The sequence below is a fragment of the Physeter macrocephalus genome, chromosome 11 (assembly GCF_002837175.3).
Source record: "Physeter macrocephalus isolate SW-GA chromosome 11, ASM283717v5, whole genome shotgun sequence".
Taxonomy (NCBI): Eukaryota; Metazoa; Chordata; class Mammalia; order Artiodactyla; family Physeteridae; genus Physeter; species Physeter macrocephalus.
In genome coordinates this window covers 26,268,028-26,280,080 of record NC_041224.1, presented here as the reverse complement: position 1 = coordinate 26,280,080, position 12,053 = coordinate 26,268,028, and the positions used below count along the sequence as shown (strand labels likewise).

Below are 12,053 nucleotides of genomic sequence, written 5' to 3'. Positions count from 1 at the left end.
TTTTGCTAATTGCAGTGCATCCCATTTTCCGGCCCCATACACCACACAGTTTCAAAAGAAATTGTACATCGTACGGTGGTGTCTGTCGGAGAACAGATGTTGGTGCCACCATCTCCTCACCAGCCACGCGCTTCTCTGCAAGTCTCACTCCCTTTTCCCTACAGTACTTTATCACAGACGTGGCGTTGAATGTCAGAGGGTCTAAAATCCACCCCTGCTTTGTTGTGGGATCTTGGTCCAGTCACCTCATTCCTTGACTTGACAGTTATTCATCGATTACTTATTATGTGCCAGGCACATTGCCGGAGGCTGGGACTGCAGCAGTGAATTTTTAAAAGAAGAAGAAAAGGACACAAAAGACACTGTCCCTTACCTGCTGGAACTCACATTCATTGTCACTGGTTTCAGGATCTAATAATCACTTAAAGACCAGACTTTAATCTCCTCATTCATAAAATGGGAATAATGCTAATTGCCTCTCACAGATGAGCTTTTTTTAAAGACTCATAGAAGATGTTTGTGACAGTGCTTTATAAATGGTCGAGCACTTCTATAAGATGTTGGTCAGTGCTCCCTGGCCTTTAGGGGCCTTCGCCGAGTGTGTCTGCCCAGGCAGAAGGCCATCTCCCCGTGCCGATTTGCTCCAGGAGTGCGTGTTACAATCTGTTCTCTTCCTCCTGGGAGAGAGGCGGGATGGACCTAGTGTTTGTGAGATGAATTCCATCAGTGAAGGTCATCCTGGCACATCCAGCCACCAGGAGATGCTCTCTGTCCTTTGGCCCCATAATTCTCCAAACCGTGTCAGGACACAGGCCATGGGATCAAAGTCTGCAGGAGGGGGTTCTTCTGAACCTTAGGCCATAGTGATAAAAACGTGACAAAAGAGAGAACCGAGTTGGGAATGTCTGACTTAAAATACCCAAAGAGTTGAACCGAGAAGGGGTTTCTTCTTCTGCATTTTCTCCTGTGCAGGTGCAAACCCTGACTGTCCACAGGGTAGCTGCCGGGAGGGCTCAGAATGGTCAGCTGCCCTTGCTGTCCTCTGTCTCCTTTGGACACTGAGGGTAGTGTTTGCTTTGGATCTAAAACCACAGCAACAGAATCAAACTGCCGTGGGCACACCCCATGTTGCACGATCTCAAAAGCCAAGCAGGATTGGGCTCTGTTTTACTAAGATGAGCAAATACCTAAAAATGCCATTTTTCAGGAAGCGCCCCAGGGTAACAGGTGAAATCTATTTTGAGGAGCCCGGACTTGACCCGGACCCTGCACTTATTGGCTGTGACCTTGAGCAGGTTCTTCACTAACCTCACCCAGCCTCCGTCTCTCCCGCTGTAAGAGGGGCGCTCCGGAAGCCTAGTCTGTGCTCTTCCTGTAAGGCCCGCCTTACAGAGTCATCATGCAGTTAACACCCACAGAGCTTAGCGTAACAGCTGGCACGTAGCGTGCGTGCAGTCTGCTACGTTGGTGGCGTAGCTCCAGACGGTTGAGGTAGCTGTTTTGGTGCCTCCTGAGAGCAGAGGCCAGCCCTTCCAGCCTTGGACTCTTCCTGTCAAAGCTTAGATCTGTACACCTGAAGGAAAACCCCCAAACCTCCTTGCTGGGCCAATTGTCCCTTTGCTTGCAGATCTACCTTCATTTTCTGAATTTCCAGTAAAAAGAAAAAGTCAAATAGTGTAAATGGACCAAAAGCTGCTTTGAAAGAGCTCTTCTTCATGGAAGCTCAGAGGGGCCCCCACCTTGCATAGCCGTGAGCAGACTTCAGGGTTGTCCTTGGACCTGATTGGAAGAATCAGGAGAAAGGTATCATTTCCCAAAGCCAGGGATAAAAGCTGCAATCCTTTTCTGATTTCACATGACATTTCTAACAGGTAAGCATAGTTTCTGCAGCTCAGAGAGCACCAAGATTTCTTTGGCTCAGATGCTCGAAATAGCTCCTGTGGTTGTGAAAGAAGTATAACGAGCTCTAATTGCACTTTTTTTTTAGTTTGCTGACATTTTTGGATGACACAAAGGACTCATCACAGTGAAACAGTTACTCTCTTCATTATCATTGTGTTCAGATTTCCCGAACTTCGTATCTGCTGAGCAAGGCTCATCACAGATTCATTAGTGATGGACAAACGAATTCCGGAAAAGCAATCACTCTTTTAAGCTTTTGTCCATGCAGGGATTCTGACAAAGCCCAGAAATGTTAGTCTGCTATATCTGCCCTGCACTTTACTCTTTTACTGAACGGGCTTCTGAAATCTCCACGGCTTCCTAGAACCTGCCCTTCCAGCGGCTCTGATTTCAGCTGCAGCCTCTAGCACATTTATGTAAACTCCTAGCATCTTACATCTCTTATGCTTCTACCTGCGCCAGGTATCCAAAAAACGGATCCTCCTCTGGATTGGCGATGCAATGTCGGGGACTTTGAGAAGAACACACTGAGCATATACCCAGATTTCAACAGCACCCACCTTTTTTGGTGATTTTTCGCTCACACCTAGTTGAGTGGATGGTACAGGAAGGGCATTGGAGGAGGTGTGGAGTGTTTCAGGGACCAGCCACACTCACACACACGTAGTCACTCTTTATCATTCTCTCTCCCATTGGAGGGCCCGTTTTCCAGCTTTTAATCTTCCGTCACTATGCAGAAAAAGCAACCAGCCGTGCGAGATTGAAAGTGAAAGGCAGTTGCTGGGTCTGAAGTCGGTCCAGCAGTGGGTGACAAGGAAGCCGTGGCGGTCGCCTTTGGTTCTGTTTTTGGGGTCTCGGGGGCTGGAGCCAGTGTTCACTGTGAGGTCACACTTCTGACCTGAAGGATTATTTTTGACTCTATAGGCGGAGTATCAGGTCCATCCTGCTTTAACCTCCAACCTCACAGCTTGTCAGGGTCCTTAGAGCCTCGAATCCAGAAATGCCATTTAAGCCCCCCCACCCCAGTCTCTTTCCTCAAGGCCTCTGAAACCCCCAGCGGCTGTGCATCAAGTTCCGAGCTCACAAGAGTCAGGATGACCAGATGTTGTCATCCTGGGGAGGGCGAGGCCTGTAGAGATAGGAATCCGGGGTGTTCCCGTGCAGTCACTTGCTGATGTACTAGAAGGTGAAGAAATCATTTTGAAATTCAAAGTAGAGAGACCCGTGGATTCGGAGGCCGTAATTAAATGCCATATGTTATAGCACTAACACGTTGAAAAGTTGTTAATTAATTCAGGCCGCCCGGAATCCAGGTGTGACTTTGACAGATTGTACCAGTGTGTTAGCACAGACTTATAATTAGGGGGGTTTTAAAAAATGAAGTTTCTAGTCCCTGAACTTAAAAAAGTCCCCACTTATCTTTAATATTAACCCCTTCTCATTTATACCACGGAAGGGGAGCTGGCAGTGGTCACTGGTGTGAATCCACTTTCAGTTCCGCTGCTGTTATTGACGGCAGCAACCCCACCTGTGCAGCACGTGGTATATGAAGTATTTCCCCTCATTCATTCATTGGTTATCCTAAAGGAAAACAGACTTTTTCTTTAGAGGGCAAACACCTCTTTTTTTTTTTTTTTTTAAGTTCCCCTACAGCACTTAGCAGAGTACTGTGAATATGGTAGGTTTATCTAAGCAATTGGCATTCTTGTGGATTGAAAGAACTGGTGAGATACTTAACTGCCCATGAATACTTAGGAAAAGCCCACCAGGAAATTCATCAGACGTTGATGAAAAAGTTAAGTGATTTCAAGATAATTAAGTTCATTTAAAATGTTGACAAAGCTGTTTAGCGATCCTTAGAATGGGGGTCCTAGGAATAAAAATGTTCACTGGAAGATCGGGAAAACTCACTGAGAGGAAAGCTGGATATTTGTAGCTATTCCCGTTTTGCCATTAAAGCAAACAAGGCCCAACTGTTACAACCACAGAGCTACTTTGGCTTGCAGAAGGTTGCCAGCATCCAGGTTCCTTTATACATGCACACACGTGCCAACACACACACACAGGAGAGGAAGGTAGCACTTTCAATAGCATATGGATGGTGCAGATTTTCTTTTCTTTTTAGCGAATACTTGTTACTGAGAAAAGGGACAGTTATCTTTCTTCTCCCTGCCTGAGTTTACCCCTTCATTGTGCCTAGGAAGTCAGGATTTCTTCATAAATGGTTTCCATTTTTTGTAAATCCATCTTAGGAAAAAAGTCATACTTGAGCTTCTCAGGGGCTGCGCATTTAGTTGACTATAGCATCCCGCACCCTGGAGCTCAAACCCTGAAAATAGTCTTCGCTAAGTACCGTCATTATAGGTTTATCAGGGAAACCAAGGACCAACTGGGACTTCATCCTTTGCTTTTGTTTGAAAGAACGAAAACCTGATTCTTCAGGATAAGAAGAAATACAACAGAAATTTTTTTCTACTCATCAAGGTATCAGCCATAGCTTCCTCGGGGTAGGAGTCGCAGAGATGAGGGCAGGAAGGGATCAGGGGCGGGGGGGGGGGGGGACGGCAAGAACTACAGCTGCAAGTTTTCCCTCCCTCCCCAGCCCCCGTTTCCGCCAGTCCCATCCGTTCCCCTTCTGCTTCAAGGGAATGCCACGTGCCCTCAGGGCCACTGGAGTCCTCGCATGCTGAGGAGTCTGGCGTCGCACTGGAGGTCAAAGGCTCCCCTTGGAAAGAAAGCACCTCTTCTGGGGCATCTGATGCTTCTAATTCTTAGACCCCAGTGCCAACACAGCCCTCAGCTTACTGTGCTTTCACCAGTTCCTAGCAGATCATTGGTAGTCCACTTACTCTGACAGGAGAAAGGTCTTCTTAAATTTAAAAATCTTCATCTACATAAAGCAAGTGGAGTCCTCAGCAGCCTCTGCTGAGGAATCAGAGCCAGTGACACCCCCTTTCTCCTTGAGGAAGCTCAACACAGGCAGTGGCCCCGGACCACCTGTGACCTTCCTTCTGCATCAAGCCCCTCTCTGCAGATGAAGCAGAAAATGGTACATATATTGTGCTTCAATCAGGCTGCCTTCCTCCGTCCACCACAAAGACAGTCCTTATTCATTCCTGACTCTGCGCCTTGTCCGGTTAGTATGTGATGCCCCCAGCACACTACCAGTCCATCCAGACCCTGCCCGTGCTTCTTAAAGTCCGGTTTCAATTCCACATCTAACATCAAGCCTTTCTCAAACTCTGGTACCCGATTCATAGTTCACGAGGATGGTGGAATTGTGGTTTTCAACCTGTATTCTTTGGAGCCCTCGTTTCTCTGCGTTGTCTTGGGAGGCGCCACCAGTGTGGAGAGAGAGGCTGGGTAGAAAGGGATGCTGAAGTCCGTGTTGAAGCGCTTCATTCAGCCAAAGCGTGTAACCAGGCTGCCTTCTCTCCACCACTTGAGAGAGAGAGAAAGGAAAGAGAAGAGGAAAAAGAATCAAGTTGAAACCTTCATTCTATGGATGACAAGACTGAGGTCCACAGAGGTCAGCTCGTCCTCCAAGGTCACCCATCACCTTCATGGCAGCACTGGAACGCGGACCAGGGTCTCCCAGTCACAGCACTGCCCTACCCTCCCAGCCTCATCTGCCTCCTCTGGACTCGCCAGAAACGCAGCAGAGTGCACAGAACCCTGGGCTGAAGAAGGTGCCAGATCCTGGTGCAGGTTAGGCCGCCTCCTTGTAGAACGATCCTTGGCCAGATCCTTCCCCCTGCTGGGCCTTGGCATCTCTTTAGAGTCAGACAAAACGTCGCTCAAGTCTGTTACTTCCGGCCTGGGATTCTACAACCAGGAGCTCTTAGCCCCTCAGCGCCACCCTTGTCCAATATAGTAGTCACGTGCAGCTGTTAAATTTTAAATTAGTTAAAATTACATCACGTGAAAAATTCACTTTCTCGATCACGCTCGCCACCTTTCAGGTGCTCAGTGGCCACACATGGCTTTCGCTACTGGGGTGGACGGCACAGACCAGACTTTTCCCTTCTCGCCGAGTTCTAGTGGACGGAGCTGCTTCAGAGTAAACGAGTCTCTGTTCCATTATAGATCTTCCGTGCCGGCTCCTGGAAGACACAGACCAGGGATTCTGACTTAGGTACCCGAAGCAACTGGCCCTGGCAAGTCTAGAACACACTCTTGCCAGTTAAATGATAATGAGACACTTACTGTCCAGAAAAAGAGTAAGAGAAACAGAAATAAAAGCCAATTAAATAGCAATGACAAGATTATAATACAGATATAAAATGATCCCATGAGCTAGGACTTTCTGAAGTGCTGGTGTAGCCGGCTATCTTTCTTTTTTTTTTTAATTCTAAGAAGTGGATTGAAAGGAAACTTGGGAAATAAGCAAGACTTCTCCCTGAGGGCTTCTAGGACGATCTTTTGCTCTCTCTCCTACAAACGGCTCCAAACACTGTCTTGAAATCCATAATAATTGTGCCTTTGAGGCTGAGTGTAGGCCAGTTATCCTGAGCGCAGGCATGTCAGTTTAGGGAAACAAATCTCCCAGGTCATCAGCGGTAAACCTTCCCTAGTCTTTACCCGCTGACAGCTTCCAAGGTTAGAATTTGCACGTTGTTGCCCTGACGCCCAAAATGCGTTTCTGTTCATCAAGAATCCTACCTCCAGGTGGGCAGAATAGCATTGTTCCTGTCTTGTTCTTTCTTCGGTGACGGGTTTCACCCCGAGATTGGGGCCACCCTGACACGATTCTCAAATAACCGCAGCCCCACTCACTTGACTACAGTTGCCTTGAGCTTTAGTTGTAAGGTGCAGACCACATGTGCTGACCTGGGTAGGGCTGCGTAGCCAGTGCTACGGACAGAAGGCCCCTTAACCAGCTCTCTGGCGAAATTCACATCTCTCCTGTCTCCTGTTCTCATCTGGACCAGTGGGGACAAAGCTATTTGAAATCAGGGAAGGAGAAAGTTTTCTTCCATTGACTCCTTTGTTAAAAGTTTCGTTTATCAGTTTTCCACTATATCTGTTTCTGTTATTCTTCCTCTCCTGATCTTTCTCTTTTGCTGTCACTCAAGTTAAAAGAACATCTACCCCCCCCCAAAAAAAAGCAAAACAAAACAAATTAAAATCTGTATCCCAAAATATCTCTATGGGACAGTAGCATTCAACAGTTATTTAGAACTTTTAACATTTTAGTAAACACATTACTGTTTCCAAATGGGGGAAAAGGACTTAAAAACAGTGTTTCGTGTCCTTTGAAGATGTTTTTATCAATAAACAAGCTCCCAGTGTTGGAATAGGAGCCGAGATGCCGAGCAAGGGCGGGGAGATCAGAGACGGCACGTGTGGAGGAGGAAGGTGGCCTGGGTGTCTGCAGAGTTAGCCTCGGGACCCTGTCGGAGGTGGTGATGACGCATTGATTACGAGGAAGAAGGTGAAGTGGCCTTGGCTCATTCATTCTTTCTCTCTCCTAGCCGTGGAAGACAGAAAATTGTTCATAGGAATGGTTTCCAAGAAATGTAATGAGAACGATATCCGGGTGATGTTCTCTCCATTTGGCCAGATAGAAGAATGCCGGATCCTCCGGGGACCCGACGGGCTGAGTCGAGGTGAGTGTGCTCTCTGCAGAGTCTCTGCCCTTAAGTGCTAATTGGAGCTCTGTGTCCCAGTCAAGGTAGACGTAGCTCCCACACGCAGCGAGAGGTCACCCTGAGATACGTCCTGTGGGACGAAGTTATCCAACCCAAACTTTTCACCATAGCTTTTATTTCTCAAGTGAAGAAGGTCCTAGTGGCAGCATATTAGCCCAGGTTATCACTGTCAGATGGGAGGCCCGCAGGCTGCCCTGCTGTTACACATCCCTTTTCAATCTCAGGTTGAAGGAGCTTTGGGAGGTATGAGGGAGAGATGCGGAGGGCGAGAGAGAATGTTTGCTACTCGCATCTTAGGCTTCTGGCTTTCTGCCTGTGCCTGGGAGAATGTTGAGCGTGTGGGCCTCTTGACAGAGAAAGAACCAAGAAAAAAGGCCCCTGTCCCGGCCTAGTGCAGAGCAGATACAGACTCAGAGTAACCAGGCCTGTCTCAGGGCGTTAGGGTTTTATGGCAAAGAGCAAAGCTCCTGGAGTCCTAAACACAGGGGTCCATTAAGTGACAGAGAAGTGACTTCGTCCAGGAGAAGATTGTAGGTTCCTCTTTGTCACCGTGATAGAGGCAAAGGCTGGGGCTTCGAGCGCGGATGAAAACCAGTGTTTCCGCGAGCAGCCACACAAGGTAGCTGGAGATGACTCTCTTCTGTCCACATTTACCTGCCCCTTTGACGGGCCCACAAGCCTCCCTCCTCAGACCGCTTATAAGGCTTGTCACCGTGTTCCCAGCCATCTGACTAGTTTCCTGAGTCAGCCCAGGAGGCCCAGGGGAAGACGCACATGGAAAACACATTTCTCCATTCTCGTAAGAAATCTGTCTTTTTGCAACACAGAGAGGATTTCATTCAATTAATGGGGTTTCCAGGGCAAGTTCCACAGGGCTAATTAGAAGTGTCTTTACGTTCCCCATCTCTGGTTCTGGGACTGCACTGCCCGCGCCCCATGTTGAAAGAAAAGGTTAAGCCTTAAGTATCAAGGCACTAGTTTTTATTCATCTCCCTGGTCTTACGTAAACTCAGCGCCCCGGGAGGAAGAACATTTGTTCTTTTGACTTTTAGGCATAAAGCTTCATGATGTCAGCTGCTAGAATCGAAGGCACAGGGAACAAAAGTTTTCCACCTGCCTCCACCTCCAAAGCCCTGAAACGGAGGTAATCTCGAGGAAAACTAGGAGGAGGAATAACTCCAAGCTCGTGATCCCTATATTTTCTTCTGAAGGTGGTTTTTAAAAAAAAAGAGGAGGAGGAGGTCTGGAAATGACACTTAACACTCACTGAAAGATGGGAGTCTAAAAGCTGAGCAAGACATGATGTTGAGTGGGGTCCCTAAACAGCAGACCCAGTGCCTCAAGCTAATCTGTCACTTAACCACGTGTGCCTTTACCAGTGTCACCCAAAATAGTTCCTTGTCCTGGGCACCCCCATCGCCTCTGGTTCCCATCCAGCCTCGCAGGCAGAAGGATACCAGGATTTCTATCCTGGGTCCCTCTGTGCCGTCCTGGAGATACGCACCAGGAGAGCTTAACATCCCATCTGATCCAGGAGAGGTAGATAGGTAGACAGACCAGGAGAGCGAATGCCACAGGAAAAAGCAGCAGGGCTGAGGAAGAATTAAATAGGCAAGAAAGACAAAAGAATATTTTTGCGATCCCTCTTCTGCTGCCAATTTAGTAATAAGAACCGCTGTTCTCTCCCTATGACTGATTCTCAGTCACACTTCCGTGTTATCATTGCACTTTTGCATGCGCCAAGGTGTACAGCATGGAGAAAGAACCGATAGGCATAGTGAAATGTATAGTGCCTTGGAGGTCCGTGACCCTGGGGCCCAGTCCCAGAACTTCTCCTGACATGAATCATGGGCGTGGTCCATTCATTTTCCTATCTCTGTCCTCAGTTTCCACGCTCGAAAATGACAGCAGTCTAAATAGCTGCCCTGCTTCTCTGATAGGGCATGTTTAGCTACTGCCACGGTAGGTTTTTTGTAGAAGCAGGCCATCCATAGTGTTTCATAGAGACCTTGACTATGAAGTAGGAATGCTGGCCTTCTGTTTTGCCTCTGCTGACTTACAAACTGATTCTCTGCCTCAAGTTCTCCATCTGTCCAGTGGGGACGGTGATGAAGAGCATTGGTGCCTAGAGATCCTTGAGCGTATGTTAGCTGTTTTTGCAGATGAGATTTTTTAAATGGTCAAAACTTTCGTAGGAAAGGGTGTCAAGACACTGTACTTGATGGGAGAACCTGACCAATTGCATCTGCCATTTGGTTGATGAACCAGCACTTGACACCAGAAGCAGCCTATTTCTGAAACAAGTGATAGGAGCACTTTGATCAATATTTTATGCAACCGCTGGTTCAATGTAAAGAGTAGAATCCTCCTCCCTGCCCCCCCCCTTTTTTTAACAGAAAAATAATTTCTGATTTTCTGGCAAACGGAGGAGAATTCCCTGTGGCAAAAAAGAAAATACTCATTTATTCTCATTTGTTCTGAAATATAAAGACAGACAGTGTTGCATTTTTCAATTAGCAGGACCCAGGGACTCCTGGGTACTGGGGACTGCTCCTAAATCAGTGATTTGTTGAAAGAACGGTTCTCTTTCATGCTACTCTTTTGCTTTCATTAAAGAATTGCAGTTTTCAATCAAATATTAATAAGTGTGGTGCTGCAGATCAGGGACGCTCAGCATTTCTGGTCTCCATGCCTGTTGCTGGCTCAGCTGTTTACAAAATAAATAAAAATGAAGTGAAATGAAAGCTTGGCTGCTCTGGAAAGTTCCTTGTAATACTAAACCAGGGTATAAATTAGTCAGTAGGAAAGGATTTAAATCGAACCATTTGATTATGATGAGGGAGAGGTGCCCTTGAGTGGTTCACTTTTCTTGTTTTTGCTTTTGCCCAGTTCAGCTACAAGAAGGAAGACAGAGGAGGCAGTTAGGAGTCCTGGGTCCCCAAAAGGCGTCTCGTGTCATTCATTCTCTGCCACATCAGTAGTTGACATTCCTACCTGGCAGGTGTTAAGCTGAGGTTCCTCCAGGCTGTTGATTCAGTACCCCTGCCCCAAATCGGAGTAGTGGGCTGCCAGGACCCACATCTTTGTACCTATTTAGCCCTGCTATACTTTCAGTTAGAATCACTGTCTTTAAAAAAAAAAAAAAAAAAAAAAAAGTGATGATCTACACATTGACAAGAAAGACTATTTTAAAAGTCTCATAGTTATTCACCAGCACCCAGATCTGTGCCATGTTTTAAGATGGGACCTCTCTGCCCCATCCCGCTGGGAAATTGTCATGCCTATACATGGACAGCACCTGCCAAGCCTGTTGAAACCACTCAACAAACATTAGGACACTGCCTCGCTTTATGCTGTACGCCCACATCTAAACGTGCATTTTTTTCCCCTTTGGGGGCAGTAACCCATTCTGCCATTTTTTTCTGATTTGGAAAACCTGGTTTGAGATGCTTTCAAGCCCCTCATGATACTCAGATCCTTCTGCAGTGGCAGATCCACCTCTCAGGCTCGCTGTGTGAGCCTTCATTGAGAAAGCAAGCAGGGGTAACACAAGCCCACACATGGCAAGTGAAATGAGATGTTTGCTCTCAGAATCAACGCTTGAGGCTTCTGAGCCAACATATTTACTGCACAGTGTCACCTTAGCATGTTGATTTCCTAAAATACACATGTTCTCACTTACCCGCAGTCCCTCAGTCAGATTGGACTATTTGGGTACAATCTGCCAGGTTTGCTGCACCATAGCAACTGAATATCTGTAACTCAGAGACAATGAAGGGGTTGATTTCATTTTTCTTTCCCATAAACTGCAGTCAAATCTTCACTGCCATTTAAGGTAACTTTCTGCTGGTTTAAGAATATTCCAGCTGTGTTTATGGTGTTCCAGCATTCTCCTGCCAAAACCTCTGACAAATGAATTGGCGGTATCTTCAGGGATGTTAGCGACCACAGACTGGATTTAGCCATTAAATCCTCATTTGTTTTCGTTATATCTGGTCGGGATATTGGGAGAGGGCTTTTGACTTTTAAAACATACATGGAGAGGATCGTGATATACATGGAGAGGATCGTTTTGATCGTGACATTTTAGTCTTGCCCACGTGGTACCCAAATGTTCAGATATGTGGAAACCTTTATCAGATGCCCCCTGGGTTATTAAATGCGTCTTGTCATGCTGCTCTGGGTACAGTCTTCCAACCTCATCTCAGGGATGAGATTTTTGCCAACTGTTAAGTCCTAGTCTGCACGCAGCCTCAGGTGCCATGAATGAAAGCTCTCTCCATGCCAATTTTAAATAAACTAACCTAGCGTTGGGGATTGCTCATTAGAGTATTATTTTTGATGCTCCGATGTTATACTCATAGCATGTTTAAACCCTGCCATTGCTCAAAAGATACTGAGAGGAAAAATTGGCTGCATTAAGATTTTTCTACAGCTGAAGAGGAATTTATAAACAAGTTTTCCATAGGCTGAAATCTTCTCAGCCACACAAGTTATTTT

The 12,053-nt window shown here is 46.7% G+C and overlaps 1 protein-coding gene across 11 annotated transcripts in view; it reads left to right on the top strand.

The window, feature by feature from the left end:
* Positions 1-12,053, top strand: part of CELF2 (CUGBP Elav-like family member 2) — a 310,334-nt gene that overhangs the window by 231,313 nt on the left and 66,968 nt on the right. For all 11 annotated transcript variants that reach the window (XM_024129689.3, XM_007107114.4, XM_007107113.4 and 8 more), the window contains one exon: positions 7,377-7,511. In XM_024129689.3, coding sequence (XP_023985457.1) covers positions 7,377-7,511 — 135 coding nt within the window. The remainder of the gene's footprint in view (positions 1-7,376; positions 7,512-12,053) is intronic.